The following is a 23885-nucleotide window of genomic DNA, read 5'->3' as shown; positions in this document are numbered from 1 at the left end:
GAGCCTCGGCTCCATTCCTTTTCACAAAGAATTTTGAAATGTTTGGGTTTTGTTCCAAACCAAAATGAAAGCAAATTTCATAATATTGAAGTCCTCCACAAAACAGCATTACTTTTCTCCACTCAGCTCTACTTGCAGTTAATCAGCTGGCTACCAGTGTTAATGAACTAGCCTTCCCTTGAAATGGCAAGTCTTCCTGAAATTATAACTAGACAAAGCAATAGGGTCCCCCACATAGCAAAACTATTGTTTGGAGAAGGTTTGATTTGATTTGTTTTACAAACTCTCTCTCCTGAAATTAATGTTTGTTGCACTTGAAAAGAATACTTGTACATCAGCTTTGACTAAAAAGGATAAAAAAGGGAAGAACTTTGATCAAAGCTCTCGTGTTATTTTTCAAAGAGGCTAGCTCTCTTTGTGTAAGACCAGTTTAAAGGATAATTTTGGGAACTATTGAGGCCATCAGTACTGACCGCAAGTTCTAGCTTTAGCCTGAACACTTTCATATACCTGCATTTGAGCCCTGAATGGTTGGCTGAGAAAATGAAATAGAGCCCATGGGTACCAGACAGAGAGCGCCCTTTCCATTAGCCCCAGCTAGCATGTGACATAAGGATTTCTCTTTCTGGTTCACTGAGGTGTGGATCCTTTAAAAAAAATCTGAAGTTCTGCATTCACCGACTGAGGGAGCCAAGAATAGAAAATTGGATCTTGACCTCTGCCACTAGATGTGATAGGGTGTGATGTGGAGGAGCTAACAGGATTTACTGAGTAGGCCTCATGTGAACCCTTGTCCACTGAAGCAGGTCTATGCATGAGGTTAGCATTCCCTATAAGTTTCACTAAGAATTGGATTTTCATTTCTGTGACACCCTTGTTTTTGTTTATAGCCATCTTCATCATGGCTTCCTCTTCATCTTTTAAAATTCTGCTGAGAAGAGACCGTGGGCCAACTTGTCAGCTCAAATGGTGATTCCCATCAGCCATATGCAAAGTGGGAGAATTGTCAGTGGGATGAAAAATGGGAATTTGAAAACAGGCCTCTTTTAGGAATTTATTCAGATGTTTCAGACTGAGTCCTGCTCCATTTATTCCTGAGTCCCTGCAGCTAGAAATAGAATAAGGACCTGCCCTCGATAGGGAATGGGTTATTTCTAGAGTCCCATGATATTCTTTTTATTTTTTGTACTTTTCCATTTTATTTTTCCAGAAACCATGTCTTGTTTTAGCTGTCAAAAATAGTTTTTCTTTTTATTACATTTGTATTATAATGACCCTGTATAGACAAAAACAGTGTATAAATCCCAGTTATTTACACTACATCATTTTATCAAGCATGAATCATTATTCCATGCCTTGAGATATTCACCCTCACCCCCACACAGACACTCTCACACACACACCCCATAGCTAACCACCCCAAAATACCTGGACATCTCTTTAGGGTTTCCCTCCTCGAAATTTACCCAGTACTGCATTCCCCACTCAGTGCCACAAATCCCATGGGACACTGCAGATTGTCCCAATCCCTACTGCTTCCTTCTCCAGCACCTAGCTCCCACCAGCTCCCACTCTATTTACCCAGGGATGCTCCCTGGGCACCCTCATCTTCCCTTCTATATTCCCTCTCTGCCATTGAACCTCACCCACCCAAGCCCCCATTAACCTCTCCCCCTTTAAATATTTCCCATCCCCCATTGAGTTCCAGGGACCCCCCTCCTCTATACCCCTTTATATATTCCCTCTGCCTCATTGAACCCCTAACCCTACTCTTCTGGCCCTCTTCTAGCCCTCCTCCCCTAGGAGAAGAGGGTGTCAGGTCCTGCCTCCAGGGCGGTGAAGGTCCTTGGGCGGGGGTGCAGAGCAAGCCCTCCCTGCAGTGGTGGTTCCTGTCTCTGGAGCTGGGTCCAATGCCAAGCTTTGTGACCTGGTGCAGCACTGGTCAGGTTTGGCCTGACCATCCCTTTCTCATGATGATGGCAAGGCAGCCGGGCCAAATTTGAGTGAGTGGTTCTGTGACCTCATGTGCCAGGTCACAATGCCACGCTCTCAGATGTGGCCTGGCTGCCCCCATATTACTGTGTACCCCAGGTCACAACTCCTGGAGTGGGGAGCCCAGCCCAGGCCTGCGTGACAGGAGCCACTGCTGCAAGGTGAGGTTTTACATCCTTTTTGTTTTGTATTATTTTGCATTTGCGAAATCCACCGGGCGCTTGCTAGAGCACTCTGATGTGAAGTAGCTGATGGATATCCTGACATTTCCAGGGGGCTCCGTGAAATTGGGCAAAACTGTGTTTCTAATTCTTTGCACAGTCTCACAGAGCACTCCCTCTGGTTATCCAGGGACTGCATTTTGACCAAAGCTGTAGCTAATTTTCTACCAAACTGAAAGAACCTGGTACCAATTGCAGGTCTAACTCCTGGTAGGGCCGGTCAGAAGTTATGCTCTGAGGCACCTGAAGGCAGCGCCTGACCTTGCTTCACCGAAGTGGTATTCTCTGTCATGCTACAGCAACTTCATCAACTTGCCATGTGCTCTGTAGTCTCTGACAGGAGCTAGGATTGTAAAGCTCCTTTTCCGATGTCTATGGCTACAGCTTTCTGCAACGATCCCCACTGCAACATGAAGAACTGGAAACTGTTCTGCCTGAGCAGATGATCTCAATAACAGAGGCCCTCTCAAACCAGCATAAAACACCTTTCTGCCCCACTATTTCTTTTCAGGGTGCAGCCCTTAGATTATGGGCTATTTTAGGATCAGAAAGCTCATATGGCAACACTGACCACCCATGTAAGCTGTTGAATATCACTGCACATTTATTTATTTCTGTTGAAGTTAGGCAGCGGCCTACAGGCCTTTCATGCCCAGGAGAGGGAGCAAAATGATACCTGCCCAGACTTGGCTGCCAACAAAAAGCCTCCATAGTAAAGATGCTGCTCTTTCAGGTACAAGAGTCTCCCCCAGTTGGAAATGCTGAGTCCCTGGCCACCAGAGAAGATAGCCTCATTTACCTTTGGAAGCGACACCATGCTGAATTTGGACTAGTGCACCCGAAAAAATGTATGGCCTTATAAACTGGAGGCCAGGCAAGTTAGAAACAAGGAAAGGCTGGGCCAAGAGACTCCTCAGTGCCTGCTCGTTCTTCCAATTCTGGGCTACTCTCCTTGTCAGTCTATGGAGAACTGCTGTAAGGCAGGGCTATAGGTGAAGCATGGCAGCAGCAGCTAATCTGGCCTGGTTGCCCCCCATTGCAACCAGGGGACAGCAGCCCCATCATTAGGGTGTGGTGACCCACAGAGGATGACAGCCTGTTTCCTAATATTTTTGGAGTGGCAGGAAATCCCCAGTCCTTTATTACATCTTTCCAGAGCACTTGAGGAGGAACAGTTACAGCTTGTTTAGGGCAGCTCTAGCCCTCCTAAGTGTAGTTCCACAGCATTCAGTGCTCTGCTGATCCTGTTTTATGATTTGAGCCCTAACTCCGATTCAGCCAGCTGGCCTTCCTCCCATCCGAAGAAAGAACGTCTTCTTTCTAAAAATAAATTCTGAAGTGTGCACCCATAGAGGAATCTGCATGGCTTTTTGGGTTGGTCTGTTCTGTGTTAATCTGCCATGCTGCATACCATGAAGGGAAGCAGGGGAACTGGGTGCTGAGGCGTATCTACCATGCTCCACTCTGTGAAGGTGAGCAGGGGAACCAGTGATGAATTATAGTATCTTTGGGAGTTTGTCCCTATAATCCTGCCTTAGGGGGCTCAGCCATTGCACCAAATATAGTTCAAGTGGCTCAACCTCACTGCCCCCCATAAAGGGGCTTACCTTGTCTTGTATCCCCAACAGGGGTCCCATCAGGTAGGAGCACCATTTAAAGTGGGGGAGGCAAGATGGGGCAGGGGGAGGTGTTGCATCCCACCCCCAGGGGTTGTGATGTTGTGGAGTGCATACTTGGGTCCTGCCTACAGGGGATCAGCTCCACCCTCTGGCATTGGGATCTAGAAGCCCTGGGTGGGGCTGGAGAGTGAGCCCACCCCCACCACTCATCCCACAGCAGCTCCTGTCCTTCCAGGGTGGGACCAGCTCCCCACACTTGCCCATTGGCTCTTACCACAGCATGCAGGTAAGGCCCGCTCCCTGCAACACTGCTCTCTGCCCTCTTCCTGGTGAGATCGCTTGCTCTGAGCTAGACTGTGGCAGCTGAAAAATTGGTCAGGCCACGGCCCAGTTACCCCCTCCACCTCTGTGGCCTGTGTTCTTAAGGATGGTACTGTGAATTAAGAATGGACGTGTAAGCTCTACCCCTTTCTGTTGTATGAAGTTTAGATTGTTCTGCATTGCCCCTGGGGCCTAGGATAGCCGTCCTGTTATAGAGGTGGCAGACTGGGGGCAGGGCTAGGCCTGAAGGTCCCTTATCAGATTCAGGTCCAGGCTATGTCCAGGGCCTTCCATCCGCAATCTGCAGGGAGGTGGACCAGGAGGAGCAGCAAAGTTCGTCAGAACCATGGCTGCTGCTGGTGTGGGCCCTAAGGATGCTGTAGTCATTTCCCACATGGGACTGGGACACTGCCCTTTTAGGATTGCTTGCTGCATGGAGATAGGGGGGTTTCATGCTCCTGAATCCAGTTATTGCAGTCCTGTCTGGCTCCTTTCCTTCCCTGGCAAGGAGCCTGAGGCAACTCAGTTGAGAGTTGGCTGGATGGTGGAACATCACACTACCCCCAGAGCTGGCCGAGGTCCCTGACAAAACACTCAAAGAAGTGAAATAGGAGACAAAATCCTCTCCTTTTGCCTTTGGAATTTCTTAGCTTAGCTCCCTCCTTGAAGCCTGCAAGGGCACCAGGAGCACTAAACTCTTCAGAAAGCGAAGCAGGGGTGAGGGAACAAACTCCCCAAAAGGCAAATGCAATCTTGAAAATTAGACGAACGGTGAGGTATTCCACTGCTGCCAGGTCTGGTTCTGCCCCCAACCTACACATGCACACTGTAATGGAGCTGCAGTCCTTAGCATTATGAAAAAAGGATGAAAGTAGAGGGGATCAGGTGAAGTCAGCTCCTTCCCTCACGTGGGAAAACTAAGGATGAGTATAGTGTATATCTACCATACACTATGGGTTATTTACAATGGCATATTTCTTTGTGCAATCATCACATTATATTTAAGTGTCCACATTTCTTGCACCATTTACCCTGAAATATATAGTCTGCATTAAATCTAGGAACACATGCTATGGCAAAAGGCAAAAATGGAAGAAAATTGTGAAAGACAAATGGTGTCTGGGAAATTGGTATAAAATAAGATTTATTTGCACATCATTTTTGATAACTGAAAACAGGTACAGCTGGGAGCTGTATGCATTTTCTCAAGTACATGTCAATTCCTTCACCCTTCCTCAGATCCACATTCCTATACAACATAGGACACTCATAGAAGCCAAAAATGAACTTTGTGGTTTCTGTTTGCCTTTCTCTGCTGAATGAATTCCTCCTATGATCATATTATACAAAATAAAAAATAAAAAAATAAAAACCTCACACCGCAGGAGGCCTTCGTGTGAAGTGCTAACACATTAGAACAGCCCTACTCTATCTATACCAAAGACAGTTGCATGCTGGTGGTTTCACATTTGTGTGGTGATACAGAGCTAGATTCACAAAGGGACTCAGCCATTGCAAGACTGATCATCACCGTGCCTATATTTTAGATGCTAGAAAATTATTGGGATTCACAGTGCCTGAGCTACGCACACAGATTTCCTATGCAGTGAAGGGAGAGACATAGGATTCACAAAAGCCAGAATACTAAGCAGCTCCCTGCCTAAACTAGCCAATGTGAGGGGAGTGTGGCCTAAGCCTTGAGCTCAGGAGGTCAACACCTAAATTCAGGCTGGAGGGAGGCACCTGTAGCTGCTGGGATTATCAGCTGTGCACACTCTCTTTTGGGGGCGAGGAGGAAGAGCTCTCTCATAACTTTTAGACTAGTGGTTAGAATATTATCTTAGATATGGAAGGACCCCACCCACCACTGCAGAGAAGTATCTGCCACTTCTTAGGTAAGTTTCCTCTCAATGGGTTAGAGGATATTCTGATTTGGGGCTGCCGCAATCACTGCTGCTAAAGCTGTTCCACTCTAATTATTTATCCAGAGTCACTGGACCAGAGAGCGCAAGTGGACATATGCAAGCAGACATATACAAGCATGAGAATGACTTTCTAGCTTGATGGTTAGAGCACTCACCCGGAGGAACCAGTTCCCCATCTCCCATGACTATCCAAAGCAGAACAGCTTCAAGAGGAGGGAGTGAGGGAGCCCCACACCAGAATATCCCATAGAGTATCTTTTCTTGCTTTATTAAATATATTGTAATTGCTTATTTCCTTTACATAAAATGATACTGTGTTTTCAAAGACTTGCTGTTTGCATGTCAATCCTTTGAGTGGAGGGTTGTATCTGTGTCCTTCCAAGGGATTAGCAGGATTAGCCTGCTCCATGGAGTCCTCTGTGGGCTGGAGGCAACCCCCTGGTAATAACTCTAGGGCGGGCTACCACCTTATCACCTATTCGGATGGAATAAATTGCATAATTGTAGGCAAATCAAGGAGTGCCTAATGTCCAAATTGTGGGTTAATAAGATGAAACAACCTATAACAAATGATGATGGAAAACAGGTCAAGTTGCTTTCACTAATGAATGTTATAAACAAGAGCAAGAGAAGCAGAGACTAAATTAATTCAACCAAATAAAGGGCAGGTTGATATGATTAAAGGACTCAGTTGAAATCACGCTTGGTAAAAAGATAAGATGTGGAACTGGAAACTGACTTACCAAAATTGGTGTGTCAGATATTAAGACCTCACGGGTGGACAAAATAATGAGGGGATGGGCTATTCCTCCCATCACTCCTGTTTTGGGTCCACAAAGAATGACTTCAGAGGCTGGGGTGAGGAGGAATATAGAAGAGCAGAGTCTCCTGGAGCTGACTGCCACCCACCACTGTCTCTTGGGACCGAAGACCTTCTGCATCCTAATCCTGAGGAATGTCTTTACTAGATCAGGCCAGAAAGAGGGATTCAGATAATATCACCATCACTACTAGCTCCAGCTGAATCCCAAACACCACATGGAACAAAACAGGAGCAGACGTTATCAGCTCCAGCTCATTAACTTCTTCTCTTTTACACAAAAAGACAGTTACCATCTTTGACACTGACTGTTAAACAAGGGGGCAGTTGCGGGTTCCTTCCAAAACTTCTTTCATAGCAACATTTACAAGTTCACAGCAAGGCCAGCAATCCATTCAAGGGCTTCAGGAGATGCAGCGTACATCTTTCCTATAGCTCTTGGAAATTAAAAGACGAAGCAGTTGTTCACAATGTGTTTGATGGTTTGGAGGTCTCCACATTCACACTGTGGCAAATCCTCGATTCTCCATTTGTGCATGGGATGCGCACATCTTCCATGGAAGATCCTAATACAGTTGATGGTCATCCACTGTCTTTGGTGGAACAAGAAACCAGGCAGTTCAATAGTGGGATCATCTATGAGGTGTTGGTTGTTCACATCACTCACTGTCCATTGCAGGCACCAGGTGTATTCTGAGTTGAAGCTGGATGAAGAAAAAAAAAAAAAGCTTTTTCAGCTGCCCAGAATGTTGGTGGCATTAAATCAAGTGTAAGGCAAGTGAACAAGGTTGTCATGAAGCGGCAGCTTTTGGTTAGTGAGAGCTTTCTTGTACTCATGCAACACAGCCAGCTGTCACCAGATAGTTCAAAGATGTCCGTGAGGACTGAAAACCAAGGCAGCAGAATGGACTTCAGGGTGCCAGCCCCATTTAGCTGGATATCAAGGTCTGTATCCAAATGTCCTCCCCAAATAGGTTTGTAGTACTTGGACATGGAATAGGGTTGCTGTTCATAGCATTTGAGCACTGCGAACCCAGCTAGAAGCAGATAGCTTTTGCACGATACTGGTGCAACTCCTTATTTTATGGCTTACCTATTTCAAATGTTGTTGATAGGTAAGGCTGTGATTGAGAGTGACTCTGAGGTAGTAGGGGTAGGATCATGGGCAATTACTTTGCCACAACAGTTTACACTCAGCCTCTTCTTAGCTTCAGAACTGCTGAGATGGAAAGCTGACACCAGTCTTGATGGACTGGGTTTGATCTGCCAGTACCGAATGTAAATTTTCCATCCTCTTCAGATCAACGAAAAGGACGTCTTTCACGTCCTTGAATGTTGTAGCCTGTGTCAGTGGTGCCAGGTCATTGGCATAAATGATCTTGCAGCATGTAATACAAATTACAGGAGTGGACGATAGTGGTAAGGCTGACCCCCATCCTAGAGCCTGCAAGACCCCCTGAAAAGAAACACTGCAGGGCAGGACAAAGTTGCTAAGAACCAGTGCTTGTACTGACTACATACATTGAGGCTGGCTTCCAGCAGAAACTTAAAACGCCCACAGCTTTTATCAACTTGTCATCAGCCTGAAACTCTTGCACAAGGACTCATTTCTGACGCTATCCAACCTAATTCAATGTGACCAGACATTTCTACTCATTAGGTCAATGCTTTTGGACCTTTCCATGATCTCTCAATTCAGGTTAGCAAAAAAGTAGAGTCTGCACAATGGCTTCCCATAGAGATCAGTACTAGCACAGTTCCTTTCTAAGGTCTAAAATGTTCTCCAGGGAAAAGGAACAAGAAAGATTAAAATGAAAGCCTTACTTAATACTTTATATTTGAAATGCTTTAATAGTTTTTCCTTAAGATAAAAAGAATGTTTAATGGTGTGTTTGTCATGGTACTAAGCAGGCTGAGGTCTCTGTATACCAAACCATAGACCTTGTTTAACATTGTTTAATGTTGGACAGTGATGGGCTTATGTTCACACCTTTCACCCATTAGGTCTCCTGCCTCCCAGGTAAGTATCCTCACCACTAGGCTAAAAGTTTTGAGGGAAGATCTCCTTCTCTGCCACTCCCTCCCACCTCTGTTGTGTGGAACTAGCTGAGCTCACCTGGAAGGCACGATCCAGTAAAACTACTGGATCAGGCGCTACATGCCAGTTCGGCAGAGGAATGCCTATCTTCCCCTGCATCTGATGAAGTGGGTATTCACCCACGAAAGCTCATGCTCCAATACATCTGTTAGTCAATAAGGTGCCACAGGACTCTTTGCTGCTTATCTTCCCCAGGTTTGCACATCACACTGCAGCTTGGGTGGGAGAAAGGTGTTTTGATGCCTACAGGAAAGCTGCGGTGTATAGGCGCAGAGGCACAGACAGACACTTAGTGAGCTTTTTCTGCAGAAATGTAGGTGTCAAGTGAATTTAGGCACTTAGAGTTGGGTGGCAGGTGAGTAGAACTTTCTCACTACCTGTGGAACCTAGATTTCAGAGTTAGCCACCTAAAGTGTCAGTTAGGCACCTAAATCCCTTTATGAATCTAGCTCACAGTGTTTAAGTGCTTTGAGGTCATCATAATGAAAAGTGCCTTGTACCATAAATAAAACCTACTAAAAAGTTCAGTTTTCTACAGCACATGATGCAGTTTGTTATACTGCTACCATTCTAGGGACCTGAATTGCAAGTGTGTTCTTAGTCAAAGTGTAAAGAGCTGCTATTCAATAAAATAAAATCTTAAAGTATTTTAAGTGATAGTACTGCATTACATAAAGAATTCAGGGAGGAGACAGTGGGACTGATATTACACTCCCACCATCCTACAATGTTATTCACAGAGCAGTAACAGAGGAAAAGACAGAGCTCAATATCTCTTTTATCTTGAATATATTTCCCTAATTTACCTCTTCTTTTTGTTCTGCTTATGTCCCAATGAGGCTTCAGAATGAATATACTCCTGCTGTGTTTTGTCAGACCACTCAACCAAATATTTTTTTGAAAATCCAAGTAAATGAGCTCTCTCACCAGAACATATAGGATAAGGGGTAAAGTCCTACATAGATTAAAAATGGATTAGGTAACATGAATCAGTATAATAAGAAATGGTTAGTGTAGAGGAGCACCCCTGAAATCAGAAGTAGAATGAGTGTTTTTGAAATATTTAGAAGAGAAGGAATTCCTTGAGTATGTAAAAAGATGTTGATTCACTCTAAGAAGTGTAGAAGGATTTAGTCAATCCTGGGTAACAGACACAGCAAATTAAGTTTATGAGTTATAGGTACTGCATAGTTAAGAAAAAAGTAATTCTTCTTCACATATAAATGAAACATGAAAAAACCTTTTACATAAAAAAATCCAGGGGTCAGTGTGGACAGCTCAAATACTGTACCTGATGACTATACTTAAGTAGTCAAATGTGAATTAATGTTCAGCTATATACAAAATAAAGATTTCATCCAAATCTAAAAATGATTTTATACGCTAACGATATGACCATTATATTCCATGGTAGTTGACACACCTAATAATGTATACCATGAAAAGTGAAAAGATATACAATGATGGTTAAAAGCATAGAGTTCGGATTTTTTTTTTAAACCATACTGTGGGTGCGTGGGTGGGAATCTAGAAAGGGTCAAATATTTAGTAAGGGCTTAATCCTATGCACACAGTAACGGTAGGATCTGGACCCATAATTGGCAATGGGAAGATAAGAAAATTGCTTTTAGCAGGTATTAGACACTACCAGCAACACGACTGGACTGGATGGAAACATTATCTCAACAGTATGTGTCATATTTTATCAAGATTTCCAGATTTAGGATATGCCAGCTCCACCCGTCTTCCTAATTACACTTCCAGTTGCTGTGAAAGCACCATACCATCAACCAGCAAATTAGCTCTCTTTGGATACTCTTGTTTCTACTACACCACAGGAAATGCACAGGGAATTGAACAGAAAAACAGTCTGTGCTACATTTGTCATCTGTCCAGCACCCTAATGTTTCTAGGCCTGAAACACTAAAAACCAAATGGTTTTGAATCTATTAAAAAAAAATCACTATTTTAGTGAAAAAGTCTGGTTTTCAAATACAGCTGAAAAAGAAAAAAAAACTTCTTTACATAAATAAATCCATTAATGACTTCTCCAAGTCTAATTTGGTCAACATTTTACAGTTCAGCTTTAACTTGTTAAAAAGTATTACCTCTTTTAAAGAATTAAAATAAGTGGTTCTATAAGGAAAATTAAAACAGAATTAACATTGATAGTCAAAAATGACTCCCATGATTATGTAAGTTCACATTTAAACATTCAGAAATAAGTTATAAAAATAGTTTTAAAATGTCATGAAAAGCTCCTAACAAGTTTTATTTTAGGAATTCTTGCTCATATCTATGGATTGTCTAGCATCAGCAACAGCTTCAGGTACTCGAACAGTCATATTGTTCATAAATTTCTTCAAGCAGATCTGGCAGCCCAAACGAGATCTGTAACAAAGAACAACACTATCTTTAGTTCTAGCCATATACTTATGCCGATGGTGTTTTAACACTGCAGTCACACAGCATGGGGTTTAAAATCTGATCTTTCAGAACCCATTCACATGAGACTCAGTACCATTTACACCTCCCCCATCCCCCAAAAAAGTGCATTTGTAAAAAGCTGGCAGGCTGTAAATACTGTAGTATAAAGATGCAAAATAATACAGCTAAAACATATTTAATTTAGTCCTTAATGTGAACTGGCAGACTGTGTTACCTTGGGGGTGCAGGGGGGAGGGAGATAATTTTTTAATGTATATTTAAGATTCTGATCCTGCAAGCTGCTCCACATGAGTAAATCATTATGTTCACTGAAATCGATGGGGTTCCGCCTGGGTGTATGCACATGACGGCTTTAAGGAGAGGGCTCTAAGTTTGAAAATCAGCAGCATGGGGTAGTTAAAACCTATGGAGCAGATTCTCAGCTAGTGTAAATTGTCATAGCGCCAATGAAGTCTTCAATGAGCTATTACAATTTACACCATCTGAGCATCTGCACTGCAGAACCTCTTCTACCTTATGTAACTGGTTTAAAATCCTGTTCGGGTCACTCGTAATTTGAGATTTTGTCAAGTAGCTTATGTGACAAGTTGGTTCTCAAGTCCAGTTTCTAGTGGAAAGTCTAAATCACATTATACGGCAACTGGTATAAAAAAAGGACTAAATTTTCTGATGATTTAGGCATATCGCACAAGTGATAAATATTCATTGAATTATGGAGGGGGGGGGGGAGAAAAATCAGCCTCGATCTGTACTTCTACCTATTCTTTAGCTAGGACCTCACTCTTCATTGTTGTCAATTCAGTAACTGTATTTTTTTTTAAATAACAATGGAAATAGTGGAGTGAATAGATCTGGCACCCAAGTAGATTGAATGGAGTAAGTATTTTCCACAGGCTACTAGGCTTTGCTTTTGTCCTTTTGATCCTTCGTCACACTCAGGAGCTCTCTCTCAATGCCCCTTTCTTTTCTTTCCTGTCTCAGCCTCCTCATTTCCCCTGCCTCTTTTCCTCTTTGCATATATCCTAAATAAAACGTCTTTAGCGTGCTCAAGGAGATTAACCAAGGAAGACTGTATTTTCCAAATGCTTTGACATCCACCCTCCACATCCCTCCAGTCGAGTTTCTCCTCTCTCCACCTCATTAGAAGTGGTGCCCTCACTAATGACTGTTTCCTGAGAGTCGTCTCTTCTCCGCAATCTCTTTGTCAGAGTGCTGGATCACCACATGCCAAACTGAATCCTACTGTGACAGAGTGCCTCTTTTCTGTGGTCACGGGGCAGCAAGCAAAGAAAGGATTAATGAGCAGGAAGAAAAAGTGAAAATACAATGTGCCCCTGGCCGGGGGATGACATGCTGAAGCTGTTATCAGATGTACTCTAATTAGAACTAATGGATAGTCCAGAGTTCTACAATAATAGTAAATAATCCAAAATAAAAAGGAACCCAAGTGTCCAAGGGAGAAATGTGATTCTGTTCTGCCCAAATAGACAATCTTTTCTACTTAGCTTCAGGTATCAATTTTGTGGTGTCTTTTCTGCTTTGGATCAAAATGCTGATACCAGCAGAACAGCTCCTTTTCACTACAATCAACCAGCCAGAATCCATGCTGAGAGATGCAGTGAAGCTGGTTTGGGCTGAAGGATCTGTCCATTGTTCTGGAAAAATTGTGTGCAAGATCTGAGGTAACGTTACTGATAGTCGGATAGATAGCTCAGAAGATATCAAGATTGCCATCTAGTGCTATTAGGATCATTAACTATCTTGCCTGAGCTTTCTCAATATTAGAGGGATTGGTGAGGAAAGCATCTAATTGAGAGCCAGGGCTCACATGTGCATGCATACACAACCCCTCCCCCGAACAAAAATTTGGACAATGTTTATTTCTGTTGCAAATAAATCCATGATTGGTTGACCCTATTTGCAAAAACATGAATGACTTGAGTCCTTGATCCCATGTGATTACATATGGACAATAGCTTGCTCAGGTAGTCTGGTAGGGTGTTTTGTAATCCTAGAAGGTTCAGAACTACTGAAGTGATTTGATGCCCACTGCATCAATTTGACAGCTGAATCACTTCTTGGCAAAGGGTGGACAACTGGACTCCTCAAGTGGTGGCGCTGATTTTACCTGGGACCCAGGGTGAGGCACAGGGAACTCCCTCAACTGTACTGTGGAAATACTCGGTGCCTAAAGTCAAGCTAGTGGCCAGTACGAAGGAGCGTAGCCTCACATAACAGTAGTGACTCAGGAAGTATCGTTCCATGAGATCATTCAATACCGTGAACTCAGAAACAAGAAGGTTGGTATTCTAAGCAGGACACTAGATATTAATGGCACCAGGGTGGAAGATGCTGATACTGAAAAGATTGGTTCTGGTACCAAGAGTACCAATTATGGTATCACAATTTCAGTAGAGACAGGCTGAAACTGTTCGTTAGACAGTACCACAACTCAGTCACTGGAGTCTGAGGATACCAGACAGACCCATTTTGGGATACATGCTATTTCTTGGGGTGAAATAAAAGACTAGTGGCACCGCTATGTCTGGCCCAGGTCAGCTGACTTGGGCTGGTAAGGCTTGGGCTGCAGGGCTAAAAACTGCTGTGTAGATGTTCAGGCTTAGGCTGGAGCCCAAGCTCTGTGACCCTCCTCCCTCACAGGGTCCCAGAGCTCAGGCTCCAGCCCAAGGCTAAAACATCTATATAGCAAATTTACAGCTCCACAGCTGGAGTCACCTGACCCAGGCCAGCCATGGGGGTTTAAGTGTTGTGTAGACGTACCCTTAGAGGCAGTAAAATACGGTGGTTTGAGCCTCTTTTTCTTAGCAGCTCCCTTAGAAGGTGACCTCTTCCTATGCTTTCCCAGAGCCGTGCTTTCTCATACCCTACTCAGTAGCCGACAAAGACCTGAAGGCAGGAACAGTGATAGTCTTTTCAGGAGCAGGAGTGTGGGTGCTAGCAGTGGAACAAGAGCTTACCAAAACACATTCAGAGGAAACCTGCTCTATTCCACAAGGGTCTTGTTCATCTAGATCAAAAACAGGTCTTACTAGACAAGTTCATAAGTAGAGCTGTTTAGAAGAGCTTCTCTTGCCTCTGTATTCATTTAGAAAACAATCTGCAGATTGAATATTTTTCAGAGATATGCCCTTTACCAGACAAAACAGAGACATCTGATATCTATCACTAACGGGCATAGCTGCCTCATAAGAGGGGCAATATTTAAGACTGGGATATTTGAGCTTAGCCATAAGGACTGAAGACCGGTATTGGATATAAGAAAAACAAACAAAAAAACCCTATGCTAACTCTCTACACACTGATCTAAATATTATATAACTAAGGGATAACTGAAGGTAGCCAAGTAGGCAACAACTAGACAAACTCCTCACAGTTCCATCTCACAACCATAAGCTGTAGCAAGGTACTGAGGGATGTTTGGCCCTACCCTGCCCTTTATGCTCTTGAATGGGAGGTTGCAAAGGTACTCAGGGTGCACACATGACTCCCACAGACACTGCTAGCCAAAAGATTGCGATCTGAAGTGCATGGAGTAGGTATACAACTGGGAAAAACACATATAAACAATCTGAAGAACTACTGATGGTCTAAATATTGAAGCCAATGTTTGAGGCTTTCAATTTTGCTTTTACTCAATTAGGTTGGCTTTTACTCTTTATTAAAAAAAGCGAAGTTTGGAAAACGAAACAGGTAGTTCATCTCGAATAATAAAATAAGTAAAACACCACTTCAGCTGCTGATAAGCACTATTAAAAGCCCTAATTGCCTACTAGTTTTAATTTTGAAACCTGGGCTGGGGGGAGGAGTAGAGCATCAAGAGAATTCCTAAAACCTTTTAAAAGTAACTAACACACACACACACACACCCCAAAATTAGCAAGGTGCCCCAAATGAAAGACATTGGCTTGTAATTATAGCTAGAAGTTCTAAAATTACAAGAGCAAAAAGGTGCATTTCTTTATTAACAATGGTTATAAATAACTGAAAAAGGTTTTAAAAAAATATATGCATAGAAGGAGAACTTCAGATAAAGAGGACATGAAGTTATTTACTCAGTGGTGTTTAGTGGAGCTACGGAGCAGTTTTCCTCTGCATACAAAAGGAGTCTGATGAAGCAAACCTCTCCCATCCATCTGTGATTACTTGTAATGATTTCCAGGGTCAGTTGTGCTATTAATAAATATTTTCTCTCCACACCTCAGCAGTATAAAAAGCTAGGAATTCTGGGTTATATGTGACAGTGAAGGAAGGCAGTGGGTTGAATAGCTCAGATGCTAAGGTTGGCTGAAGAAAAGCAAAGGTGATGGAGTGAATTTGATCTGGAAAATAATTGATAAAATTATGTAGGGTTAATAATGACATTAAAAATATAGGGAAGGGTTAATACAAAAAAACAGACAGGCAAGGAAAATATTTTTTTTTAAATACATGATTTAAGAAACTATAGAGTAAATAGGCAAGGGGTTAAAAAGAAAAAAATTAAGAAGTGCATCTAACATTACCTCAAACTTTTTGCTTGACTGTTGCCTTTCTGTTCTCTCTCAAATTAAATCTCAATCAGTGTACAATACACAGGCACAGCAGTGCCCACGCATTGCACATTGCAAGGCTAAGGCCTCAGAGTACAAGTTTTTCATGGCATGTGCCATTATCACCCTATATCAGGGGTCGGCAACCTGCGGCACACATGTCAAAGGCAGCACACGGGCTGATTTTTAGTGGCATGCTGCTGCCAGCCGGGGTCCCAGCCGCCGGCCCCTTGCCAGCCCGCTGCCGGCCTGGATGGACGGAACCCAGGCCGGCAGCGGGATGAGCTGCTCAGCCTGCTGCCAGTCTGGGGTTCCGTCTGCCGCCTGTGCTGCCAGTCTGGCACACGAAACCTTTTACTGGCACGCAAAACCTTAAATTAATGAAGGCTTGGCACACCACTTCTCAAAGGTTGCTGACCCCTGCCCTATATGTTTGCACAGTACCAAGCACAGTGATCCTGATTGGAGTTCGTGAGCAGTACAGTTACTCCTCACTTAACATTGTAATTATGTTCCTGAAAAATGCTACTTTAAGCGAAACAATGTTAAGCAAATCCAATTTCCCCATAATAATTAATGTAAATGGGGTGGGTGGGTGTGTATGTTAGGTTCCAGGGAAAATTTTTTCGCCAGACAAGACTATCTACACACACACACACACACACACACACACACACACACAGTATAAGTTTTAAACAAACAATTTAATACTGTACACAGCGATGATGATTGTGAAACTTGGTTGAGGTGGTGACATCAGAGGGTGGAATATTTTCCAGGGAATGCCTTACTGCTAAACGATGAATTAGCACTCAGCTGAACCCTCAAGGGTTAACATATTATTGTTAATGTAGCCTCACACTCTACAAGGCAGCACGAATGAAGGGAGGGGAGAGAGAGAGAGAGAGAAACACAAGTACACTGCCTTTTTAAGTAGATCAGCAAGTTGAGACAGCAGTTACTCTCCATCCTGAGCCCTGTCATGTGTTCCCTCCCCACCCTGCTCTGTGGAGATAAGGTACAGGAGCAGGGCGGCAGGAGGGGATACCCTGACATTAGCACCCTCCCCCCCACTTCCCACAGGAAGCTCCCAGTAGCAGATTCAAGGCAGAGAGCAGCAGCAGCACAGGGCAGTGGGGGGAGGGACAGCTGAACTGCAGGGCAATTGGTAGCCTGCTGGGCGGCTGCCACACAGGGAACTTAGCGGAGCTAATAGGGAGGCTTCTGGTCCACTCTGATTCCAAGCCCCCACCAGCTAGCTCCAACAGGCTGCTCTTTCTGCAAGCAGTGGACAAAGCAGGCAGCTGCCAAACGATGTTATAAGGGAGCATTGCCCAACTTTAAACGAGCACGTTCCCTAATTGATCAGCGGCATAACAGCTTAACTGGAACAACTTTAAGTGACGAGTTACTGTACTGCAATAGAAGTCATATCAGTTTCACTTAAGGACTGAGGGGAAACAAACGCCTATAAAAATAGCATTTAATATTCTTATTTAAGCATTTCATAATGTTCTTCCTGTAGCTTAGCAATACCACTAGCAAGATAATTTTCAAGTTCATTCACAAATAAAGTGGTGTCTTAATAAATGCCTTTAAGAGACTAAGTGACAGCATTTTATTTTCTTGTTCTGTTACATTAAAAAACCCTACCTTACTAAAATTTAAGTCCATTAATATGTACATGTAATAGTTAACATTTAAAATTTTGCATAATTTTAGATTGATAGGCAATTAATGTAAGTTACACTATAGCTTTTAGCATCAGTTTTAGAAACTTTTATACTAATTAAAACATATCAATTTTACATGTCCAATCTTCCACATAGGACCAACATTAACTTTATTCACACTGCATCTGTTTCAAATATACTGATTTTTGCAGCGCTGATCTATAGACAGTCTCTGACTTTAGCCTAGTTTCACTGGACCAAAAGTGACTAACTCCACCAAAACAGTCCCTGCCACCAATTACAGTAAGTCTGATGCTAAGATTCACTAACTCAATTCATTTACTCATTACATGAGAAATTCAGCTCTAATTACCAGAGCAACGATTCAGAACTAGCAAAGATATTCAAAGGAGCCAGACGTTCATTAGCACAACAAATCATTCTGTTATCTTAATAAAAATATCCTGCAAATTATTCTCTCTCTTTTGGTTTGCTGGAACAAAGATTTTTTTTTTTAATTAAAAAAACTTCTTTGTTTAGGAAAGACTTGCATTTGAGGATGATTTTATGGACTGGTTTTGTGAAGTGATAGAACAGGTAAATTAATGAGTTCTATTAATTTTAAAATAAGAAAAGGGTGAAAAAGTGAAAGTAAAAATAATAATATATATACTTCCTGAACTGGAAGGACTGGAAGGAAGGTCATTGAGTCAGAGTCCAGTCCCCTGCCTTCACTAGCAGGACCAGTTTTTGCCCCAGATCCCTAACTGGCCCCCTCAAGGATTGAACTCACAACCCTGGGTTTAGCAGGCCAATGCTCAAACCACTGAGCTATCCCTCCCCCCTGCTGTATCAACTTGCTGATCTACTTAAAAAGGCAGTGTACTTAATTTAACCCTCATATATCAATGGAACATCAGTAGATCCCTGGAGGTGAACTAAACTTCACAGAAATGGGCTCATAATGACCATCAACAGAGGGTGGCATCCTTTCCCATGCTTTACTGAGGTGGCTAGAGCAAACGTAAATTAGGGTGGCAATACGAAGACACTTGTTTTTTGCTTCCAACCAGATGGATTTATTATAATACTCAAGGTTAAAGATTAACACCAACTAATAACTTTATTTCGAATGTGAGAGAATATAACAACTTTAGGAAGATTCATCCTCAGCATGGTGGGTTGAATTAGCAAATGTTCTTTATATGAAATAAAAACAACCAGGCTAAATTTCCTTCTCAGTCTAATGTTACTTATTTGCCAATATTCACTAGAGGGCAGTAGTTAGCAGTGAAAAAAATACACAGATACCCAGATGTGGAGGTGAGGGGGTCAGAAAAGCCAAGAAACCAGATGAAGCTCTGATTACTGGTCTAATACTTTAGGAGAAGAATTGTAGTGGTCTCATGTGGCTCCTGGCCTAGAGAATCACCTTGATTTCTGAGAACATCATAGGTGTCTGCTTTAACATGGATATAATTTAAGATATAAATTGATCTCAAGTTGGTTGCAAGTTCTTTGGGACAGGAACTGTGTCTGTATAGTGCACAGCATAACGGAGCCCCAATCTGATGGGTACACTGTAATGAAAGTATTTAGCAGATTTCTCATTAAGTTCCTCTATCAACACTTTTACAGTCTTTGTGAATGGTTCAGACAATTATATTTAACCAAATATATTCCCCTTGCTGAAACTTTCCAAGTCTAGAGATTCACCTGCAAAGAAAACCTATGTATAATATTACCATAGCAAAGTTATCAGGCTTCTCTCACTACCTAACAATTATATCGCCGTAACAGGCCAGACAGCCTATAGCAAATGCAATAGAAGCCATAAAAGTTCTGTCCTCCTGTTGGTCTGGTCATCCAGAAAAAATCTCCCTCTTGAGTAGACCATAGCATCCTTGGCCAGAGAAGCAATAGCTATGACAGGTAAGCTGATGAAGTATAGCTTGCTTTAGAAACTCGGAAACTTCACCATCTTGCTTCCTCCTATTCAGAATTTTTTTTTTTTTTTAATCTAAACTGCCTGAGCGATCTGTTTGGCATTCTGCTCCTTAGTCATTAAGAGAACATTGCTCTAAAACCTTAAATAAAAGGTGGTTAAATAAAAAAAATATGGTCTTGGAACATTCTTTCCGGAGTCTGTTCCCCAAATAGCTCTGGCCCAGAGTCTAAAGTACCTCTTCCTCAGTGGAGGAAGTGAACAGAGATGGTAAGGGTGAAGTAACTATGTTTAAAAGTCTTACATTTTCTTCATCCTTTCTTTTTAATTTTCTGTTTAGGGAAGGGGATGGGGAGGAGGAGGAAGGAAAGGAAAGGAAGCAACAACAATTTTCTCATAGCTTAATGTCTTAGTTAGGAGACTGTACCTATTGGGTTTCCGGGAAACGGGGCGGGCGAAGCCCGCCCCATGCTAATGGAACCCCCCCCAGCCTAAGGGGAGGTACCACAGGGCCTCAGAAACCCACTAATTGCGGGGGACAACTAATAAAAGAACAGGGACAGGAGTGTGGTCAAAGGGTCATAAGAAGGGATCCTGACGGGGACACCGAGCAGAGAACCCCTGACAGCGCCCACTACTCCTCGAAGGCGTCAAGGGAGCCAGTGGACGCCGCCCAGAGGAATTCCGCCCGGATACGTGAACGGACAGAGGATCGGAACCAAGCCCCACAGTCACAGGAGTCTCCATTGGCTAACCGCCTCTCCCTGGTTGCGTAGATGGCCATTTTAGCTTAGGAGACTGTAGCGGGTTGGTTACCCGCTCCTGCCCTGAGGGGTTTAAAATCAGCCTGGCAGGGCTTGAAAGCTGCAGTTCTAAAAGCTGGGCTGATTGGGGAAGTGGCCGCAGCTGGGCCACACCCCAATTAGGCCACAGCTGGCCCCTATAAAAGGCTGTGAGCCAGGAGACCAGTCACTCTCCCTCTGCCTGTAGAGGGAGAAGGGCCCGGCTGCAGGGAGCTAGACAAGGTACCTAGAGTGCAGCAGGGCTGGGGAAAGGCAGAGGAGCTGGGGAGCTCCTGCCTGGAAAGCCCCAGGCTGTGGCCTAGCACAAGGCCAAGAGGTACTGAAGGTTGCAGGGGGCAACCCAGGGTAGGCAAAGGCAGCAGGTCCAAACCCCTTTGCTTATGATGAGTGGCTGATACTGCAGTCTGCCCCAGTGAACAGGGGCTAGATGGAGACTGGGCAGTAGCCAATACTGAGGCAAAGTGGGGATAGTGGGGTGGGAATTCCCCTGGAAGGGGGAGACCCAGTTGGAGAGAGACGGGGGCCAGTAGCTGGAAGGCGGATCACCGGCCTGCAGCGGGCGCTCCGGGCTGGAAATTGAGCTAATTCCTGGAAGTCACCAGCAGGAGGCGCCGCAGGGGCAAGTCAGCCCGTCTACAGAGACAAATCCTAAAACAAAAAGCAATTATAAAAAAAAAAGTTTGGCTGCCCAAAACCCAGGCAGAGGGTGGGGAAATGTCTCTGACCAATTCAGAAGTCCCATTGATTGAAGGGCGGAAGGATGCTTGAATTAGACCCACTTCTTTGCAGTCAAAAATTTGTTTTGGGATACATCCAAAGCCCACTGGCAGGGAAGAAAAACAAACACAAAATCCCATCAATGGAAAGATTCCCAAAGACATCAATGGGCTCTGGATCAGGCCTTTTGTGAGGCCCACCTCAGATAGAATCAGGCCTTTAAAACCATTAATGAAGTGCTTGTCTACCATGTTCTCCTGTCTTTGAGCCTTCACAAGGAAAAGCTGATCATATAACAGCCTTTGACAGCTAGGAAAATGTATTCATATGTGTAGAGCCCTGCGCAGATATAAATTTATATCCGCAGAATCGGAGGGCTCTCCTGAGAACCGCAGCAGTGAAAGGAGAATGTGGGGCCACTGCTCCCAGGAGCCAGCATCCCCCTGCCTGCAGCCCTGCCCCCATCCCTTCCATGCAGTGGTCTGCGTCTCCCATCTGGGGGCATGCATGCTGCTTGAACACAAGAGCGCGATCAAGGACAGCTGCCAGTAAGCCTGGTGCCCTCCCCAGTGGGTAGGGCTGAGGTGCTACAGCCATGCCAGAGGAGCTGCTGGCACTGGCAGTGGCCCCATGTTCTGTTCCTTTCACTGCTGCAGTTCTTGGGAGAGCTCTGCAGTTCCGCAGATACCGATTTATATCGTGGATATAAATTTGTATGTGTGCAGAGCTCTACATATATGGAGGTAGGGGGCGAGAGAGTTGATTGGCAGCTTCTCTAGAATAGCTCTGTAAGGGGTATGCATCTCCCTCAATGCATAGTACACAATTCCTCAGTGTGAGTGAGTGACTGAACCCCATATTTTGAGCACAAGACTTTTTTTTAAAGTTTCTTGGGCTTTTAGAAGTATTTAAGAGTGCTTGTCTGCATTCACCTGAATGCTGTAACAGACTGACTCTAGAAAAGGTTAACAGGAAAACGTTTTCAGCAGACAAAGAAACGTGCTTAAAACTAAATAGCAATCTAATATTATTTTTTGCTTTTATAGATGGCTGCTAATTACCTGTTCCAAATTGGCAACATGCTATTGTTCATAACCTCTACGTACAAGGTTAATATGGTCCAGAAAAGCAGAAGAAAGAAAAACAGGAGAGCAGTAGCAGAACTACTAGTAGGATGCTTTGTTTATACTGAACTAAATGACAGCTCTGTGCAAGATCATCTGTACACTGAAAGGATACTACTGAGGACTGGCAAACAGTCTTTAGTTTGGTACAGGTGCCACCTACGTAGTAAACGTCAGCTAACAAAGAAAATCTAACTTTTCTATGTAATTGATCCCAACTGTTTGTTCTCATTTGATTAAGTTACTCTAGCAATATTTAATTCTTTCCTGCTCCTTTCTCCATCCCTTTCTTTCAGCGGCATACTCAAAGTCTGTGCCTTACGTTTCTGTCAGTCCATAGGCTAGGTCCAGCATGTCCATCTCCTCATCAGTAATTGCATCTAATTTCTCGAATATGTGGTCTTCAAAGATTAAGTGGCAAGTGGAGCAGGCCAATGTTCCTTCACATGCACCTGCAAGATAGAGAAAAGTTTATTAGAAATACTGAGTTTTACATTATAGCAGAGGTTCATGGGTTCAACTGCACCCACTGTCTCTCCCAACTCTGAGCAGCCAGGTCTGGATTCAAAGTGGGGGCTCTCTTGCTTTCGTGAACCCACTGAATTGGGAGACTACATCTGCCACTGCATTATAGCAGAGAATCAGTAGAATCCCTTACTAAACAATGAACTACTTGTTAATAAAAGTCAACCACTGAGTAATGAGAAATGTTAAAGTGCAAAGATATAACATGCTATTTATTTCCAAACAAATTCTTGTGTTAATCAGAAGTATTATTAGGCACCATAGAGAGCATTACTAGATCCATCCACTTTTTCCTTAGACATCACAAGCCATATGAACTATGCACAAATATATTTACTGTAGTTTTATTCAATGTATGCATCCTGTGTGAAAAGAAGAAACTGAACTCCTACGGCAGGGCTAAAGAATGAGAAGTACCTTATCACATGAATGTGAATGTTACTTAAACGACTTAAAAATACTATGTAATGTGTGTGATAGTTGTATCTTATTTCAAATATATAAAGGGCTTGAAAAATTCACTCAGTACCCACCAGCCCAAAGAATAAGCCTAGAAACCAGAATGCTTCTGTCATAAACAGCTAGTTAAGGGTTAATGTCTCTTTTACCTGTAAAGGGTTAAGAAGCTCAGTAAACCTGGCTGACACCTGACCAGAGGACCAATAAGGGGACAAGATACTTTCAAATCTTGGTGGAGGGAAGTCTTTTGTTTGTGATCTTTGTTTTGGGGGTTGTTCGCTCTTGGGACTAAGAGGGACCAGACATCAATCCAGGCTCTCCAAATCTTTCTGAATCAGTCTCTCATGTTTCAAACCTGTAAGTAATAGCCAGGCAAGGCGTGTTAGTCTTATTTTTGTTTTCTCAACTTGTAAATGTTCCTTTTTGCTGGGAGGATTTTACCTCTGTTTGCTGTAACTTTGAACCTAAGGCTAGAGGGGGTTCCTCTGAGCTATATGAATCTGATTACCCTGTAAAGTATTTTCCATTCTGATTTTACAGAGATAATTTTTACCTCTCTTTCTTTAATTAAAAGCTTTCTTTTTAAGAACCTGATGGATCTTAACACAAGGAAAAAATCAAAGGGGATTGAATCTGGACTCACCA

At 43.3% G+C, this 23885-nt stretch overlaps 1 protein-coding gene and 1 long non-coding RNA gene across 5 annotated transcripts in view; one reads left to right on the top strand and one right to left on the bottom strand.

Annotated features, from left to right (window-relative positions):
- Positions 1-11051: 11051 nt before the first annotated feature.
- Positions 11052-23885, bottom strand: part of FDX1 (ferredoxin 1) — a 39564-nt gene continuing 26730 nt past the window's right edge. For 2 of the 4 annotated variants that reach the window (XM_039513209.1, XM_039513219.1), the window contains 2 exons: positions 22579-22708; positions 11052-11387 (listed from right to left, as the gene is read on the bottom strand). In XM_039513209.1, the coding sequence (XP_039369143.1) occupies positions 11273-11387; positions 22579-22708 (245 nt within the window). In that variant the 3' untranslated portion in view covers positions 11052-11272. Of the gene's footprint in view, positions 11388-14863; positions 15785-22578; positions 22709-23885 lie in introns of those variants that run through there. The other 2 variants (XR_005591084.1, XM_039513231.1) reach the window with 2 other exon arrangements.
- LOC120390517 lies at positions 20604-22456 on the top strand. Its single transcript, XR_005591087.1, has 2 exons — positions 20604-20637; positions 22179-22456. It is a non-coding gene; the product is annotated as an uncharacterized LOC120390517 (long non-coding RNA).

This window comes from Mauremys reevesii, linkage group 1 (genome assembly GCF_016161935.1).
Source record: "Mauremys reevesii isolate NIE-2019 linkage group 1, ASM1616193v1, whole genome shotgun sequence".
Classification (NCBI taxonomy): domain Eukaryota; kingdom Metazoa; phylum Chordata; order Testudines; family Geoemydidae; genus Mauremys; species Mauremys reevesii.
This window is presented reverse-complemented; position numbering and strand designations above follow the sequence as displayed.